The sequence below is a fragment of the Bos javanicus genome, chromosome 11 (assembly GCF_032452875.1).
Source record: "Bos javanicus breed banteng chromosome 11, ARS-OSU_banteng_1.0, whole genome shotgun sequence".
Taxonomy (NCBI): Eukaryota; Metazoa; Chordata; class Mammalia; order Artiodactyla; family Bovidae; genus Bos; species Bos javanicus.
In genome coordinates this window covers 95,196,774-95,216,350 of record NC_083878.1, presented here as the reverse complement: position 1 = coordinate 95,216,350, position 19,577 = coordinate 95,196,774, and the positions used below count along the sequence as shown (strand labels likewise).

General features: G+C 46.5%; 1 protein-coding gene across 1 annotated transcript in view; it reads left to right on the top strand.

Moving 5' to 3' along the window:
* Positions 1-15,246: 15,246 nt before the first annotated feature.
* PSMB7 (proteasome 20S subunit beta 7) overlaps positions 15,247-19,577 on the top strand; it is a 57,415-nt gene continuing 53,084 nt past the window's right edge. The window contains exons 1-4 of the mRNA XM_061433500.1: positions 15,247-15,421; positions 15,870-15,963; positions 16,722-16,819; positions 18,009-18,149. Of these exons, the coding sequence (XP_061289484.1) occupies positions 15,360-15,421; positions 15,870-15,963; positions 16,722-16,819; positions 18,009-18,149 (395 nt within the window). The 5' untranslated portion in view covers positions 15,247-15,359. The remainder of the gene's footprint in view (positions 15,422-15,869; positions 15,964-16,721; positions 16,820-18,008; positions 18,150-19,577) is intronic.

The following is a 19,577-nucleotide window of genomic DNA, read 5'->3' as shown; positions in this document are numbered from 1 at the left end:
GACACAAGAGACATTTCTGACCCCGACTCTGATTACGAGAGACTTACATTTATAGTTTATTCATTTATTCTTTTTATGAGCATGTAGTGCTTTAATAATCAAGGTGGAAAATAAATGTTTCAATAATAAAAATGGAATAATAATAACGATAATTTGAAAATGAACGTTGACCTTTTTGCCGGGCTTCGTCTCTAAGGCCTGCCTCCCCAGGAGGTCATTAGTTTGCCTGCACCCTTAGGAGACAGCACGGTGTCCTGGGCAACCAGAGCCAGGGACAAAGAACCAGGACTTTAGGACATTACCACCTGCTCATCCCCCACCAGGGAACTGGGGTGGTTGTTGTTGAGCCCCCAGCCCATCTGTGATGCCAACGTCTGTCCCTGGCTTTCAGGGGCAGGACTCTGGGATGGTGGTGGTTGTTTATTTTGCATGTTTGGTAATTTGGACAAATCTGACAGTTGAATTGTTCCTTAGGCCACAGTAGACTATCCTGGCATCAAGGAGGCTGTGCCAGCATGTCTGGGCTAAGACTCTGGCTGGGTGTGCTGGGAGCTGTTGTGGTGGGCCTTTTGGAGGAAGGTGGGTGGATGAGGTGAGAGGAAGAAGATGGAAGTCTAGGTGTGTATAGGGCGGGGAAGGAGGGAGTGAAGACAGGCCTGGAGATGGAAACTGGGAAGTTACCATGAGGCTCAGAGAGGTGAAGGGACTCTCTGGAGGACACACAGCAGGAGTGGCTGAGGTGGGCTTTGACCTTGATTCTGACTAACAGTCACACTCGTCCCCCACAAGTAAGTGGCAGTGCTAACCTGAGACATGCTTTCCGGGTTGACCTTGGAGCACTCTACACTTGTGTCTTCTCAACTCCACACACTGGCCTCTAGATGAACTTTCTTGAGAGAGGTCAGGCCAACCCCAGTGGGCTCCTGTACGGTCCTGTACCCGAGAGGACAGATAGGGAAGCCTCTTCTGTTAATTCTGAACTACTGAGAGTAGGGTGGAGAGTGTCCTGCTTGGGAGTCAGGCAGACTAGGGTTCACCGTACACTAGCTGTGGTGGACACTTGTCACATCCTAGGGGTCCAGCACACCCACTTCTTTTGGGGAATGCCCCTCTGCCCACCATTCCTCTGATTCCACTCCAGCTGTCTCTCCTCAAAAGCAAATAAGCAACATAAGCACACCAAGAATGGGCCTGGGACATGGTTTGGCCATTCCTCTAGTCGTGTGTGGCCCTCGCTGTGCCATTCAGAGCTCACTAGGTGCCTGGTGAGTGAGAAGAGCAGGAGTCCTGACTCTGGAGTTTTGCTCTGGAGCTGCTTGTGGTCACATATCATGGGGTTAAGTTCGGCTGCATATAAGAAAAAATTCCAAATAAAAGTGGCTTAAACATGCAATTATTTGGGGTTTTTTGCATGTAAAAGAAGACTTATGGTGGTCAGTTCAGGGCTCATATGACAAGCACTGGCATCCAGCCTCACCCCATGGCCCAAAATAGCTGCCAGAGCTCCAGCCATTACACCCATATTTTAGGCAACAGGAAGGCAGAAAGGGGAGAAGAGCAAAAGAGGTGCTTCTTCCAGCTGAGTCAGCTTGCCTTCCCTTAGGCAGCCTTTCCAGGATTACTATAGAATATTTCTATTTGTGTATTACTGGTTGCAAGGGAGTTTGAAAAAGCTCATTTATCACCTGGGTGCTTTGCTGCTTCAAGTATTTAAAATTGGGCTTCTGTCTCTGTCACAGGCCACTTTTCTGTTCTATCCATATGAAGTGGGAAGAAATAAAGTCAGTTGAGAGCAAAGCACTCATGAGATAGGAGATAGAGTGAGGGAGAATGGGGTGGGGGGTGGAAGGAGAGAGAAAAAGAGTGGGAGACAGGAAGAGATGCAAGGACAGAGAGGCAGGGGGAGATGAGGACCTCACCAAATCCCCCAGGCAGAAGGGTGGCTGAAGCCAGCCTCATCCTTCAACCTCCCGGTTGCGTGGATCAGCAAGCGCTTCCTTTTCTCCAGCCAGGATGAATTCAGTTTCTGTCACTTGTAACTGGAAGAGGGTGCTGAACTTGGACATGGATTTGCCTTCTTTGAGCCTTGATTTTTCCTTCCAAGAAGTGAGGATCCTATTGCCCACCAGGTGGCGCTGTGACAAGGATTCATTGTGATGATACCTGCCCGGCTCCAGGTAGGGAGCTCAGCCCGGTGGCCTGAAAGCCCTGATCTTCATCCAGTTATTTCCTCCTGTCCAGCTCCAGGGGTTGTGCTCCACGATTGCTGGGGGTTTACATGCAACCGACTCCACGTCTGACCCGGGAGGCTGGCTAGACTCAGGGCAGTTTTCCAAACACCTGAGTGTGTGTGTGTGTGTTAGTTGCTTAGTCATGTCACAACTCTTTGACACCATGGACTGTAGCCTGTCAGGCTCCTCTGTCCATGGAATTCTCCAGGAAAGAATCCTGGAATGGGTTGCCATTTCCTTCTCCAGAGGATCTTCCTGACCCAGGGATCGAACCTGGGTCTCCTGCATTACAGGCAGATTCTTTACCATCTGAGCTATAAAAGTCACCTGAGTAGTGGGATGGAAACCGAAGAAGCCCCCAAATGAAGAGATGAATGGAGGGAGGGCTGGAGAAATTCCTGGAACAGAAACAACAGCTGCCACCTTGTCATAAGGGGCTGTGTCCATGGGTACAAGCGGAGGAGCTTAGACCCCTGACCTAAGTGGGTCTGAAACCTGGGGTGGGAATTCCTTCTTGCTCTGGGGAGGTCAGTCTTTTGTTCTATTAAAGTCTTCACCTGGTTGTATGAGATCCACCCATATGACAGAGGGTAATTAGATTTTTTTTTCCCTCCTTCCCTTTTGGGTGGCATACAGGATCTTAGTTCCTCAACTGGGGATTGATCCTGTGCCCTCTGCAGTGGAAGGGTGGAGTCTTAATCAGTGGACCCCCAGGGAAGCTCATGCCTTACTCAAAGTCCACCAATTTAAATGTTAATCTCATCCAAAAACATCTTTACACAGAATAATGTTTAACCAAACATCTGGGCACGGTGGCTCAGCCAAGGTGACACATAAAATCAATATCACATAGTGCTTAGGTTAGTATTTTGGTGAATAATCAAGAATGAAAATCAGGAGAGGGGACAGCTTTATAATTCTCCCTACCACACGTGGGCCTGTAGCCCAGGTTACCAGGATACCCCAGGCAGGGTATCCATGCTCCTGGCCAAGGCTAGTCACCCTAGGATGGGCACACGAGACAGGTGGCCCACTGGGTCTTCTACTAGAATTTCTGGGAAACTTTCCTGTGCTCGTCTAACTGGGAGAGCCAAACCAGAGGAGTGGTGGTCCTCTCTGCCACATTTTAGAGAAAAATCAAGCGAAAGCAAAGCCAGCCCAGAAGAGAGCAAATCCAAGATCAGGACAGAGTTCTGGAGACCATCTTTAGGGCATCTTTTATGTGGTGGCTCAGACAGTAGAGAAAAAAAAAAGTGCAAATGTTAGTCGCTCAGTCATGTCCGACTCTTTGCGACCCCATGGATGGTAGCCTGCCAGGCTCCTCTGTCCAAGGAATCTCCAGGAAGAATACTGGAATGGGTTGTCATTCCCTTCTCCAGGGCATCTTCACATACTGGAATCCAGCCAGCCCTGAACAATTTTGCTAAAAACCAGTTCTCCAAAAGCCAGTTCCATTTAAAATTATTAAGTCTCTTAAAAAGTAAGCAATTTGCCAAATGAATCAAAGTATCTATTAAAAATTATTTCTTTTAACTAGGCAAGCCCATGACCTCTGTTGCCAAGAGCTACTCGCCCTTCGAAAATCAGCACCTGGTAACCTGTTGGACCCTAGAAGAAACTGATGACCATGCCACATCGAGTAGCCTGAGATTTAAGCTGTCCCGTCTGAACTGGTGTTTTCTGATCCTCCAAGTCATCAGGACAGTGGGCCCAGCAGCACTTCATCCTATGGTAAAAACACTACATTGGAGTTTGAGCCCAACGAGGCCTAGAGGACAGAATTTACGTGATTCTGCAGCCTCGATGTTATTGAGGTCCACTGCAGATGTCGCTCCCTCAACTCGCACCTCAGGCCTCAACTCTGAGCCTGATGAAAGCGAAAGTGAAAATGTTAGTCGCTCAGTCGTGTCCGACTCTTTGCGACCCCATGGACTCTAGTCCGCCAGGCTCTTCTGTCCATGGAGTTCTCCAGGCAAGAATACTGGAGTGGGTTGCCATTTTCTTCTCCAGGGGATCTTCCCAACCCAGGGATCAAGCCTGGGTTTCGCGCGTTGCGGGCAGATGCTTTACTCTGTGAGCCACCAGGGAAGCGTCTGAGCCTGCTGCCTCACTCTTATAAGGGCCCCTGTGATCACTCTGGGCCCCCTTGGATAATCCAGGATAATCTTCTCATTTCAAGATCCTTAATTTAAATGGTATCTGCAAAGTCCCTTTTACTATGTAAGGTAACATCTTCACAGGTTGCAGGGACTTGGCCATCAGCACGTTTGGGGGTGGGCATTATTCAGCCTACGGCACCCACCAGTGACATGGACATTCACCCAATGATTCCTTTCCTCCATGCAATGACTTGATGATCGATCAGCTGGAACCTTGCTGGAGGTGATAAAAGCTCTGATCCTTCAGCTGTCCTCCCCCTCCCCCTAGACCCTCCAGCTGCACGTGACCCACTCCACATGATCTCCTGGTTTAGCCCCTACCTTACTTAGGACGGGGGCAGACACATGTGGGTCACTCTGGGCTTATTTCTCTCTGGCTACAGAATGCAATAAATCAGTCTGCTTCTGAGCCAGCAGCACTGACAGAGAATAGCATTTGCCATGTGCCTGGCACTTCACCAGCTTTTTGCTGACGCACAGGGTGGGCTTTTCTCTCCTTTATGGGTGTGGAAGGCTCAGAGAGGCCATGTGGCTTGCTCAAGGTCACACAGCGTGGAAGTGGCAGATTGGACCTGAGGTCCAGGGTACTCCAGATCCCGACCCTTACCCCCCAGTAAAGCCATAGACGGGCCTCACGGATGGCACCTTCTCCTCATGTCTGCATTCTTTTTCCTTGGCCCAAGTTCAGCAGGAGTCGGCCAGTGGCTCTTGGGAACAGAAGATATTAGGCTTCCTGTGCGGGGGGCCCCCGGCCCCCGAACTGCTGTCACCTTTTAATAGATTTCTTGGGGAACGAGTAATTTGTTGCTGGTTCGGGCTCGGTGTTCAACAGGAAGTCCCTGCAGGCCTGGAAGGTCAGTATGAAGTGACTCAAAGGCGACGCTGGAGGAGGATGCGGGTCAGTGCCGGCCGCCGAGCTCAGCCGCGCTGCCAATTACCGCCTGGCCTGCTTCCTGCCGCGGACGCGCCCAGGGCCAGGGCTTTGAACCCTGGCAGGGAGGCCAGCTTCCAGTAAACAACCCAGGGCAGTGGGCAGATTGACAGCAGAAATGCAGGGGCCGGCTGGCCACTGGTGCTGCTCACCGCTCCTGCAGGCAGATGGACAGGACCGCAGTCCCCTGGGGGGTCCCCACAGTCGAGGGGCTGGGGGCCATCAGCATGTCTGAGCCTCACTCTGAGTACAGAGCCTTCTGCCACGTCCAGTGGGGTTTCTCAGCCATCATTTCTGGGCCATGGAAGATGCTTTTTTTCTGGGTGAGGGGATGAGCCTGGTCTGGGTCCCTTTCTCGGTCACCAGCCTGGGAGCAGGGGTTTGGGGAAAGAGCCCACAGAGGGTCACCAGTGTCCTGATTTTTTTCTCTCTCCGAAAGCCTTGGAAATATTTGGGGGCAATGGTAGCGCTGCCAGGCTTTCCACCACCATTTTATTTGGCAGTTAAAGGACATGTGCTCGGTGCATGATTTCATTTGTGTGAAGCTGTGGAATTTTGAGATATTAGTAAGTGATTGCCTTTATGAGGGACTGACTGGAGGAAGCATGAGGGATCTTTCTGGGGTTGGTGGGAATGTTGTGTATCTTGGTTGGGTGCTGATTACACGTTTGTCAAAACCCATCCAACTGTGTCTTTCAAAGCTGTCCATTTTACTGTATGCAAACTCTACCTCAACGAGAGAAGATAAAGGGTAAGAAAGGGGATGCAGAGGCCTGGAGAACTGGGGACAGATAGACAGACAGACAGACACACTTTTCCCTTCTAAAATCAGGACATTTATTCCCTTCCTTTTCCTTTCCTCGGTGCAGTTGCAAAAGAACACACAGGTTTTGTAAAAATGGATTTGGGTAGAAATCATCAATGAGTGCCATTTCCATTGGGTCAAAGACCATTGGGAATAGGCTATGCACTCAGTCTTAAAGCATTACCCGCAAATTACTTTTTAATTATAAAGAGGAAAATTAGCCTTACACATGGAGAAACCTGGCGGACCCCACCTTACCCAATTGATTAAACTTACCGCCAATTTTGGGACAAGCCAATATCAATGCCCCCTAATGTAGTGCCCGGAGAAAAGACACATCACTTATGAGGACCTCCTGTCAAAAATGCTTACCTGCCAAAATCACTGGACAAGTCCACGTTGAAGAAAATTCTTTTGAACTAGCCTGGCCTTTTCATGAACAACAAAAAGCAAGCCTGGAGACTATTCCAGATTGAAGGTTAAAGAGTCACAGAGACTGAATTCAGTGGAGCTCCCTGATTGGATCCTGATCACAAAAATCATGATATCAGAGAAACTGCCTGTAGACAGGATATTAGGGTATAATCCTGAACACATACCGCATTTCTGGAATGTGACAATGGTGTCATGGTTTTGTAGGGAATGCCCTGCTTATTAGGAGGCTGGGCTGGGACAATTGATGGGATCCTGGATCATAAAAATCATAGAGGTTTTATTGGGATAACTGCGGGTGTTTGAAAGTGAACTGAATATTAGATAGTAATACTAAATCCTTATAGTGGTATTGTGTTTGTGTAGGAGAATGTCCTTGTTTTCAGTAGATGTGTCCTGTAGCATTTAGGATAGAGCATTGTGTGATTTTCGATTTGATTCAGCAGGGAGAGAAAGTTGAGAGAGAATGGTTCATTGTACTACTCTTGCAACTTTCTGAAGGCTTGAAAAACTTCAAAATAAAAAAGTTGAGAATAAGTAATGCATAGGGAGAGAGAAGTGGAGGGAAAAAAGGCAGAGGCTCAAAGAGGAAAATAAGAATGACTGGAGGACTTCCCTGGCGGTCCAGTGGTGAAGTCTCTGTGCTTCCACTGAAGGAGTCACGGGTTTGATCCCTAGTCAGGGAAGTTCTGTGTACTTCAGCCAAAGATAAATAAATAAGTAAAATAGTATTCTCTAAAAAAATAAAAAAAAGAATGACCATCAGCAACGTATTATGACTGTTTGTAATATAATTTTTTACAAACACAATGTACATCTATATACATTATAAAGTTGGAGCCGTATATATTCTGCCCCATTTCTCATTCTTTCCCCTGTGTCATTAAACATACATTGAAAACATAATTTTTAATGGCTTTGTATATTCCATCATAAATTATTTAGCCATTCACCTGTTGTTTGACATTAAAGTGGTTTCTAGATTTTTATTATGATAATCTATTATAATATCCAATGTATGTAATCCATTAGTCAACATATAGCCAATGTATATAATACATTATCCAATATAGATCTGATATATAATCCACTATAACATCCAATATGGACTATCATAAATAATGTCACAACGCACAGTTTCACACCCCTATCTTTGAGGAGAGAGTCATAGAGGGAAGTTCTGAGTTAAATGTTCTGAACTTTTTTAAGGATCTTGAGCTATTTTTTTTAAGGTAGACAGGATATTAGATAATAATCCTGAGCCCATATCACATTTCCGGAATGTGACAATGGTATTGTGGTTTTGTAGGAGAAAGCCCTGGTTATTAGGAGACTTTGCAGGAGTATTTATCTGACAACTGAATTCAGTGTGAGAACTTGATGGGATCCTGGATCATAAAAATCATTGAGGTTTTAGTGGGATAACTGGGGGAATTTTAAAGTGGATTGAATATTAAGTAGAAATACTGAATCCTTAGGTAAAACTAAATCTGTGTAGTGGTATTGTGTTTATATAAAAGAATGTCCTTTGTTTTTGCGAGATTTGTCCTCTAGAATTTAGGGTGGAGTGTTGCATGATTTTTCAGTTGATTCAGTGGGGAGAGAGGGAGAGAGAAAGGGAACTATTTTATTGCAGTATAGTTGATATACAAAAAACTGCACTGCTTAGCATGAGAGCTGCCCTCTTAACAAAATTTGAAGGGCACAATAGGATGTTGCTAATTCAGGTACTTGTTGTATGGGATCTTGAATTATTTTGGCCAGTGGCTTTCCAGAAAGGTTGTACTCATGAGCAGATGGCAAAAGTGCTCATTTTGTCACATCATCGCTAACACTGAGGATTATTACCAGGAAAAATTCTTTGATCGATTTGATGACAGTAGCTTATTAATTGATGAGAATGTTCCCACGAATGCATTTTCATCCTTCTCTCACTGGACTGTTGGGACTTGGCCATTCTCCCTGTCTCCAGCCCCTTCCCCCGACTTGGTGGCTATGACGTCATTCTCCCTTGGGCCCTGCCTGCCTCCTTGCCTGCTTCTTCTCTCCATCCTTTGCCCGCTCCTCATCCTTACCTGCATGACAAGCAATACCATCCCTGGCCTCTGTCCTTGGCTCCCTTCTCTGCCTCTGCCCACTCTCTTGAAGCATCTCATTCACACTCAAGACTTGCATGGCCTTCTCCCCGCTGTCTTGCACCTCCCTCCCCAACCCAGACCTCCAATGCAATATATCCCAAAGGGACCCACGTGATCTTCCTGCCACCACCCATCCTGCCACCCAAGTCAGACCCCTGGAGAACATCAACTCTTCCGTTTCTGCTGCTCCTCCCATCTCACTTCTGACCACCTCCTGTTTGACCTTCTGTAATATTTCTTGAGACTGTTCCCTTCTTACCATCATCACTGCTCCCACCCTTATTCAGATCATCTTCACCTCCTCCCTGGCCCATGAGTGTAGTTTCCTCCCGCATGGCCTATTTCCAGAGTCTCCCTGTCTACCCCACCCTTTGACCAGCTGCCAAGTTGATTTGCAGGATACTCGGACATGAGGTCCTGCCTGCCTTGGTCCCTGCTGAGTTTCCGGCTTCTCACTCCCTTTCACTGAATGCCCTCCAACATGCCTCCAAGTGTCTGCTCAGACTCTCCACCTCCTAAAGCTCCCATTCTCTTTCCTGCAACCCCAGCTAGCTGACTCCTACTCATCTTTTCAGTTTTGTTTACAATCCCATGTTCTCTGTGATGCACTTACTGTTGCTTTTCCTCCTCCGGGGGAGCCGTCCTCTCTCTTTTGAACCTCTTTGTACCCTGTGAAATTTCTATCAGAACTTTCTGGCCCTCTAAGCTTCTTATATTGATTCTTGTATCCATTTCCCTTGAGGGCAGAGTCTTTGTGTTCCCGAGCCCAGCACAGTGCCAGACACAGAACTGGAGTTTGTTTAAGGGATGTCTAAATGAATGAATGAATGAGGTAGCATTTGCCTTGCTGTGGGAGGGCATGGCATGTCCAGACCATGGTGAAGATAGGGAACTAGATCGAGGCACACAGTCAGAGGCTTGGTTTGAGGAAGCATCTGTCACTGTGGTCCAGCAACCTTCAGGATACCCTGTCTCTGGGTGACACTCTGCTCAAACTTTCTTCGTCAAGTGGGAATCCCATTCTTCCAAGAGAAGTTGCAGTGCTTCTCTGCTTGCACACCTCCTGTGGCTCCCCAGTGCCCTCAGGACAGGCCCAGCTTCTGAGTCAGCCGACAAAGCCCTTCAAAATGGGATGTATTCTCATGACTTCCTTGTGACTTGTGCAGACCCTTGATGGGAAGAAGGGAGGATACCCATTCCTGCTCACCATCAGCTGGGTGGGCAAACTCATGGCTCTTCTCATCTGCTGAGGCTAAGTAGTTAAATAAACTCTCATCTCAGGTCCCACTTGCAATGATTGGGATTGTCTTGGCGGGGCCCTAGAATCTGCTGAGCGCCCCAGTAGAGTCTGGAGAGGGTGGGGGAAATTCACACCCGAAGCTGCCCTGTGTTTGCCGTGTGCTCCCACTGGAGCTGTGTTTCTGTGGCCTTTGCAGCAAGGCTTGGCACTTGGATGCTGTGCCAGGACCCTGGAGCCGGGAGCAGCTGCTCTAATTCATGCAAAGGAAGGCGCCCAGGTTTGCCCTGTCTATTTATAGCTTATTTATGAAGAAGGAAAAACAAGGGCCCAGTTGCCTTAGCAACCGGGAGCATCATGGGCTGCTTTCCCTGCAATGGGAAGATGGCCAAGTCTCCTTGTGGGGGGCACCCCCGGATGTGTGTGTATCCTGATAGAGGATGGGGGTGAGCCTTCCAGGGCCCATCCCACGCTGGGCTCCTAGCAGCCTGCAGGCTGGCGGAGGGTGCTTGCCAGGCCCTTGGAAAATCTGGGCAGGCGCAGGGGCCGTGCACAGCTGAACCCTCCTCTGGTCTCCTGGCCTCCGTGCTCACTCCTGTCCTCTGGGTGCCCACCCTGCTGCCTCATGCCCTCTTGGGAGCCGTTTCCTGGCCATGCTCTGGCACTCAGGGTGCATAGCTCGGTGAACCAGAGATGCAGTTCCCAGACCAGTGCCCTTTGAGGCTGTGATGTAGCACAGAGCCAGGCACTAAGGAAGGGTTTAACAAATAGTGAATGAATGACTGAATGAATGAATGAGGTGCTTTACAGTTCACACTCCATGTTCTTACTTGGTATGCACAAAGCAAGAGAAACATTGCAATGCGTTCTCATTTTATATACGTGAAAACAGATGAGCAATGAAGAGACCAGCCTCCAACCACGCAGCTGGGAACGAGCTGAGCTTGGCTTGCTTTTGTTCTAGCAAAGCCCTGAGGGACTCGGGAGCTTGGGTTCCAGCTGGACTGTAATTGCCAGGGTCGGGGAAGTGGTGTTGTGCCTGGTCTGGGGCTGGGAGGCATGTGGTTCAAACTGTGGCTCTGTTACTTAGCTGTGTGCCACTTATCATCTTGAGCCCACGACTTCACTTCTCTGGGCCTCAGTTTGCTCACCTGTAAAGTGGGACGGTGATGCCTGACCCTTAGGGACTGCCAGCTCCCAGAAGGCAGGCACTGTGTCTGTCTCTGGATCATCTGTTTTCTGTGTTGGTGTATTCTAGGATGACCATGAGACCTGGTACACAAAGTGGTTAGAACAGGTTGTGGGGGGCACACAGGGAATGTTGGTTGTTACTATATTATTAGGAAACAGGCACAGAGAGCCTGATGGCTTCCCTGAGGTCACACAGCCAAATCCAGAGCAGAAGTGAGCTCTACTAGTCAGTCAGGTTTGGTGGCACTGCCAGGGATTAAGATGGGACTGTGTCCAGGCCCAGGTTCAGGACTGGGCTGTGTCCCAGGGCACAGCGGTCATGCTGGACAGGGAGGCTGAAGCAGGGTCTCTGGGTGCCGGGGACCTGTCTAGAGCTGCCCTCCCTACGGCTCTGCCCCAGGCAGAGTGGAGATTTTCAGGGCCTTGGGCTGGCTGTCTCAGGGGCCGGTCCAGGCTGCCTGGAGGCTCTCTGTCGCCCTCTGCTGGGTTCTGGCTGCCTCTGCTGAGCCACCTCCAGAAGATGGAAGACAACGCCACCTCTTCAGCTTGCCTGGGTGTGAAGACCATACCAGAGAGACCCAGTTAGGAAGAGAAATGCCCCAGGACAAACTGAGATCACAGATCATTTCCACATCCTTCCCAGTTTCCTCCAGCTCCCGCCCAGACCCCAGGGCTGGACACAGATGCCCCACCACCATTCTCGCGGAAGGGGGTGGGAGGCGGGCTCTGCTTCTTTTTGCTGTAGTCGCATCCACCTCATCACTGTTTCCTGAAAACCAAGCGTGCCAGGGCTTTTTGTTTGGTTTTGTGTGTCCCATACCCCAGACCTTTGCTCGTGTGTCTGTCCTTCCTGCCTTCCCACCCCACGAGCTCCCGCTCTGTCCTTCTGAGCCTCTTGGCTTCTGCAGCATCCATCCTCCACCCAACCCTTAGCACACCGGGCTGTGAGTCTTTCTGGCCCTTCTCTCCTCCCTCTGACAGTGAACTCATGAGGTGCGTTTGTTTCATAGGGCTGCTGTAACAGTGCCACTAACTGGATGGCTTAAATAACAGATAGAAAAGTATTGTCAGGAATTCCCCAGTGGTCCAGCAGTAAGGACCCAGACTCTCACTGCTGAGGACTGGGGTTCAAGCCCTGGTTGGGGAGCTAAGATCCTGCAAGCTGCAGGTGTAGCCGAAAAGAAAAGAAGAGAAACTTATCGCCTCACAGTTTTGAAGGCTAGAAGTCTGAGTCTGAAAGCAAGGTATTGGCAAGGTATGGTCCTTCTGAGGGCCATTCCAGACCTCTTACATAGCTTCCAGTGGTTTTCATGCTCACAGGGTGTTCTCCATGTTTGAAGGTCGGTCTCTAAATTTCCCCTTTGAAAAGGACCTCAGTCCTACTAGATTAAGATCTACTCCAATGATCTCATTTTTACTTGATTACCTCCTCTCTCCAAATAAGATCACATTCTGATGTACTGGGAATTTGAGACGTCAGTGTATCAATTTTGGGGAGAGGGAACAATTCAATCCATAACAAGAAGGAGAGGAACTCCACTGGATTCACCTTTGTGTTCATTCTCTCAGGGCTGAGCCCAAAGCAGGTGTGAGAGAGTGTGATGAATGTTGTGAAAGTGGTCTTAAATTCAATTACTATTTCTACTTACTGACCCTGTGGCATCTGGGGCATGTTGAATTATGACCTGTCCTATCCAGGTCTTACGGAGTTGAGCCTCTCTCATCAGGAGGGGGACATTTCTAGAACAAAGCCTGTCCTTTTACTTTTCACATTCAACAAAGCAGAAACTTGGTGAGCCAGGAGATACTCATGCTTTTTCATCAGTAGATTCCTGTGGAGGCAGGTGAGTGAGACTTCATTTTCCTTTGTTTTGTTTAGTCACTAAGTCGTGTTTGACTCTTTGTGACCCCATGGACTGTAGGACACACGCCAGGCTTCCCTGTCCTTCACTGTCTCCTGGAGTTTGCTCAAACTCCTGTCCACTGAGTCGGTGATGCCATCCAACCATCTCATCCTCTTGTCCCTTTCTCCTCCTGCCTTCAATCTTTCCCAGCATCAAGGTCTTTTTCACTGAGTTGGCTCTTTGCATCAGGGGGCCAAAGTATTGGAGCTTTAGCTTCAGCATCAGTACTTCCAGTGAATATTCAGGTTTGATTTCCTTTAGGATTGACTGGTTTGATCTCCTTGCAGTCCAAGAGACTCTTAAAAGTCTTCTCCAGCACCACAGTTTGAAAGCACTCAGCCTTCTTTATGGTCCACCTCTCATACCCATACATGACTACTGGAAAAACCACAACTTTGACTATACAGACCTTGTTGGCAAAGTGATGTCTGTGCTTTTCAATATGCTGTCTAGGTTTGTCATTTTCCTAATGTCACACAAAAGAGCCAGAGAAGTAATGAAAAGGAACTTAACCTTTGACAAATATTTATTGAACACATAGTTGTGATAGGCATGGTTCTGGGTGACTGAGATGCCATTCATTCATTTATTCATTCCTAGAAACAAGCTTGACACATAGTAGGTGCTGAGTGAATAACTTAATTATAGTTGAATCATTTAAATATTTGCTGAATGAACAACTTAATTCATCTCACAATTATTGGGGCTATGATCTATTTCTATGTAAATTTGAACAAGTTACTTTAATGAATCTTAATTTCCATCAATAGAATGAGTTGAATTATATAGCTACCTTTGAGGCTTGTTGGCAGGATGAAATGAGTGTATTAACAATAATAGCTATTTATGGAGAAGTTGCTACATGCCAAGATAAATGCTCTTTATGTACAGTTTTCAATTTTCACAGGAGCTTTTTAAAAACTGAAATAAAATCAATACAACAAAAGTGTCACCATTTAAAAATGTGCAGCACAGTGGCTTTCAGTACATTCACAATGTTGTGTGACCGTTACAAGTGTCTGATTTCAGAACATTGTCATCATCCCCAAAAGAGACTCAGTATCCATCAGACAGTCACTCCCCATTTTCTCCTCCTGCACCGTCTCCTTGTGCTCAGTTGTGTCCGACTCTGCGATCCCGTGGACCGCAGCCCGCCAGGCTCCTCTGTCCGTGGGGTTTTTCAGGCAAGAATACTGGAGTGGGTTGCCATTTCCTTCTCCAGGGGATCTCCACGCAAGGACGGAACCTGAGTCTCCTGTGTCTCCTGAATAGGCAGATTCCTTACCACTGAGCCACCTGGGGAGCCCCGGCCCATGTCCCAGTGACCACTAATCTACTATCTGGCTGTATGAATTTGTCTAGTGAGGACATGTCATAGCAATGGAACCATACTATATGTGCTTTTTGTGTCCGGCTTCTTTCATTTAGTACCATGTTTTCTAAGTTCATCTCGGTTGTAGCATGTGTCAATGCTTCATTTCTTTTAATGGATGAATAATATTCTGTAGCACTGATGTACCACATTTTGCTTATCCACTCATCAAGTTGATGGACATTTGGATTGTTTCCATTATTTGGCTATTATGAATAATGCTGCTATAAACATTTGTGTACAAGTTTTTGTGAACATCTGTTTCCAGTTCTTTTGGATATATACGTAAGAGACAATTGCTATGTCTATGTTTAATTCCGTGTGTGTGTTGCGGGGGGGAAACTGCCAAATTGTTTTCTGGACAACTGCACCAGGCACATATGAGGGTTCCAGTTTTCCCTCATCCCTGTCAACACTTGTTATTTTCTGTCTTTTTGATTATCAACATCTTAGTGGGTGTGCAATGGTATCGCACTGTGATTTCTAATGACTAATGATGTTAAGCAGTTTTTTTTTCCAGGCTTCTTTTTTATTTCACAGTAACCTTTTTAGGCAGCTGTTTTCCCCACTTGACAACAGAGGAAACAAATTCAGAGTTGCAAGGAGGCGGTGGGGCTGTGGAAATTTGTCTAGTGAGAAATTGGAAACTGGGTGTGCTTGTCTCTGAATCCCCATGATCGAATTTGCCGTAGACACCGCAGGATGCCGGGTCTGTGGCGTGTCCACCTTAGATAAAAAGTCCTTTCCCCCTACTCCGGGCGTCAGTTTCTCCTCCACTCTACTTGAGGCGCTCTACTCCAAACATCTCCAGGCTTCTCTAGGAGCCCGTACCTCTAAGATCAATCGCCCAAGCACGGAATTTGCTCCGCCCGTTCAGCCCTAGCTCGCCGGTGGCGCCGGAAGTGATTTGTTCATTTTGTTGGCTCCCGCCCCCGGCCTGGAAGTACTTTTTCGGGAAGATGGCGGCTGTGTCAGTGTATGAGCCACCGGTTGGAGGTTTCTCTTTCGATAACTGCCGAAGGTGTGGCCTTGCCCGGGGCCGGGTTCAGGGCGGGAGTAGGAGTGTGGTGTCGGGGTCGCAGTTGGGCTGCGGTCTGGGCCAGGAAGTCCGAACGAAGGTTGGACAGAAGGGGCCCGCGGCCCGCGGCCCCTGTGACTCAGGGGAATCTGGGCCTGAGCGTGGCTTTCTCCTGAGGCCGGGTCCGCTCGTCCACTTTGCCAGCGCACCGGGACACCCTCCATCTCCGTCTCCTTAGGCGTGGTGCAGGTCCTCTCAGACACTCTATTCGCAGTAAATCGGGACAGCCCTCTTTTGGGGTGGGGGTGGGGGGGAACCAGCCAACATATGGGCGCGAAAGCAAATGCTAGTCGTTTTTCCTTCTCCTGAGTTCCCTATTAGATACTCTTCCTGCCGGTGTGGCACAATGTGGTCCTGGCCTTCAACGCTTTATTCTCTCATTTGCTCTTAGAAATGCTGTCTTGGAAGCCGATTTTGCAAAAAAAGGGTACAAGCTTCCAACGGCCCGGAAAACTGGGACGACCATCGCAGGTGTGGTCTATAAGGTAAGCCGGAGCTGGCTGAGAGCAGCAGGAACCAGGCCGCCTGGTCTCTCTTACTTCTCTGGGCTGTGTGAGGAAGGGCACATCTTACAGCCTGCTACATCAGGAAGAGGTCTTTTAGGAGAGAGTGTCAGTTTTTTGTGCACTTATCGACAATTTATATTCTTACCTCGCTTTGCAGTTTTCGATAGGAAGCCAGTTTTCTGTCTTAACGTTACTATTTGAGGAAACAGAATGATGTAGTGGGAGAAACGAGATTTGTTTAACTGTTTAGCCTTTTTTTGTTGCTTCTAACTTTGTGCAGGTCACTTTCGTTCTCGCAACCACACTTTCCCGTCCAGGTGGACATAATAACTCCTGATCTAAATTGTTGTAAGGGTCAAAAGAGATAACTGGTTGTTGTTGTTAGAGATTAAGAGTGACATCTTTAAAAAAGAAATGGACAGACCTGGCTAATTTAATGGAAGGATTTCTGCATCTTAATCCAGACTTTTCTCATATTGGCTCCGTGATTTGTAAGGAATTTACTGAATCTCTGAGCCTCATTTAAAAACAGGAATGATAGTTCTACTGTCTACTGAGGGTTCAACCAGTAATGCTTATTAATAAGCCTTTTCTTGAATGCTGAAAGTATAGCACAATATTTCAGTGGGTGGGGGGAGTGGTTCAGGGAGCAGGGTGTGGTCAGTATTGTTTTTCCTGAACTAGAGGACTGTTTGTATATGTGAAGTTGTTTAAAAGTATATATTTTTAAAAAACAGGATGGCATAGTTCTTGGAGCAGATACAAGGGCAACTGAAGGGATGGTTGTTGCAGACAAGAACTGTTCAAAAATACACTTCATATCTCCTAACATTTAGTAAGTATTGATTAGTTCGAATAACTCATTTGTAAACATATCAGGGGTAAAATTGCATTTACTGTTTCTTAATAAAACCTGTTGTTCAGTCTGTATTTTCTTTCTGTCTCCCTTAAATGGCATTTCCGTCGACATAAACTAGTTCTCTTCTAGCTCTCTTTTTGCTTTAGTTCAGTTTTGACCCAGTTCTGCCTTTTGTGTGCATTTTGAATCCACTCCCTCCTATCCTTCTACTGAGGCCTTGGTTTGAATTCTTTTTTCTCAGCTGGACTATTGCAGTTGTCATTTAAATGGTCCCTCTGCTTTTGGTCTTTTCTCTATTGTTCACTTTCCTGCCATATTGGGTTTTGTAAAACACAGATCTCATAGATCTCCCTTTCCTCTTTAAAATTTTTTCAAGAGATTTTTCACATTTCACACCGCTTTCAGGATGAAATTGAAACTCTAGTATGATATTAAAAGTCATGTACGATTTCACAAAAAGATTATCTTTTCATCCTATTTAGCTGCTATCACCCTGTGTTCCAGTTATACCTGGACTGTCTCTATCTCCTTCATGTCCCTGTTCTTCTCATGTTCAAGCTGTTTTACCCGTGCTTTGGGAGCCCCTCTGCTTAGAAATACTCTTTCTTCTCTGTTTGTATAGTGTTTTTATTCTCTCCTTCCAAATCCAGCTCAAATGAAACCTCGAAGATCAGAATTGCTCTTTCCTCCAATTTCCTATGGCATTTTCTACCTGTGCTACTATATTGTAGTATATGTCTCTTATACTCAACTTTGAAATCAAGTGCTGTTACTGTGTCATATTTTCTTTATCCTCAACACTTTGGAATGACTGGTACCTAGTAGTAGATATTTGGTAGATGTAAACTGTAAGACTTTTAACATTCCTTACTCTTTTGTACAACTTGAGTGTTTTCTTAGATCCATAAAATGCACACTGTTAACATAGAAACTAATGATTTGAAAGGTTCCGTTGCGCTACAGAAAATATATTTACATGTAATTAGATGTGCACTTTTAATTATATGTTTATTTAAGATTGGTTAGCGTAGTAACAGTGCATGTTTACTCAAAAACATCTGTCTATGTCCCTCACCTTTGTGGATGTTGTCCAAGAAGCTCCACTTCTAATTGAGCCCTTTGGTAATTAAATTTCAGCCACACTTCTTCTAATTGTATTTTTTAGTTGTTGTGGTGCTGGGACAGCAGCGGACACAGACATGACAACCCAGCTTATTTCTTCCAACTTGGAGCTCCATTCCCTTTCCACTGGCCGCCTTCCCAGAGTTGTGACGGCCAACCGGATGCTGAAGCAGATGCTTTTCAGGTAAGGTTTCAGGATGGGGATTTCTATAGCATCTTTTTCTCATGTCTTAGATTTTCAGCCAAGGGAGCCCTGGAAGCTAGAGAAAAAGCATTCAGAAATACACATTTAATCCAGAAATCAGTTGTTACTGAAAAGCCACTTTAATTTCATAAGGCTTTTGATAATGTATTTGAATTTATGGGGTCTGTTTTTTTTTTTTTCCGATAAATGAATCACATGTGACCAATGGAATAATTTCCTGAGGCTTAGGGTATTGCTGGATACAAAAACCTTTTTTGTTCTTAGAAAGGTAGAGCTGGAAGGAACCTTTAAGTTCATCTTGTGAACATGCACAAATGATTATTTCCTCTCCCTCTTTTAGGGGCAAGGTAACAGTGAAATGAAAAGTGACAATTTGTAGTTAGCTGTGAGTGGGTATAATAGTATGAATATCAACCAACATTTAGTTGTTTGTGCCAGGCTGTGTGCTAAGTGCTTTATGCATGAGCTCACTTTATCCTTTTAGCTCTGCGATTGGGCTGTTAACATCTCTAATTATAAGTGAACGAACTGAGACTTTAAAGAGGTGCAGTCATTTGCCTGCCCTTACCTTCCCTCCCTACTGACTCCCATAGAGAGTCCCTCTTAGTAGTTTTGTTTCTCTTTAGTCCTTAATAGTCACACCATCACTTTGTGTTTGTATAGGTCTAGACACTTTTCACATTTTAAGTCCATTTTTCATTTGCTCTCATAAAGAGAAGAGAGGCAGTGTGGTATATAATAATGCTTAGGAAATAGCTGAGGCATTTAGTCCTGAGTTGTAACACTGGTTTCTCATTTTGTGCCTGCCTTACCTTTAACAAATTCTCTCCTCTTCCTTCTTTATAGAAGGGACACCTTGATGCCTTTTAAAAATTTTTTGAAAAGTTGATCAGAGGCCTTTATTCTGGCCCTCATCATTCATGAAGCAACCTACATAAGACTTTTTAAAGGGGGGCAGGAACAGAGACCAAAGATTGTAAGCTGGCAGCTCACAGGCCATATTCAGCTTGTAGAGAAATTTCATTTGGGTCACATAGTGTATTTAAAAAGTAGTGGCAAATAATTATAAATTGGGAGCTTTGAACTTAAAATATGGATTTCCAGCTTTTTTTTTTTCCCCGATAAACTCTCATATAAAGTGGGCTGTAATCTGGGACTGATTGGCTATTGCTGCCTTTAGAAGTGAGAGCGTGTGTTCTGGTATGTCAGTCCTTGTGGTTCATTTCCCTGTTTCTTATCTGCCTGTGCCTTCCCGTGAATTTGCAGGTCTTCGTCTTCATGGCCCTGGGCCCTCAGTAAGTGGACATGAGGTTTAATGTAGCTGTGCAGCAAGGCCAGTGGAATAATTCCCCCTTTATGCAGTGGAAGATCCCAGGGTTTATGAGTCATATGGCAGGAAGCCTAGTC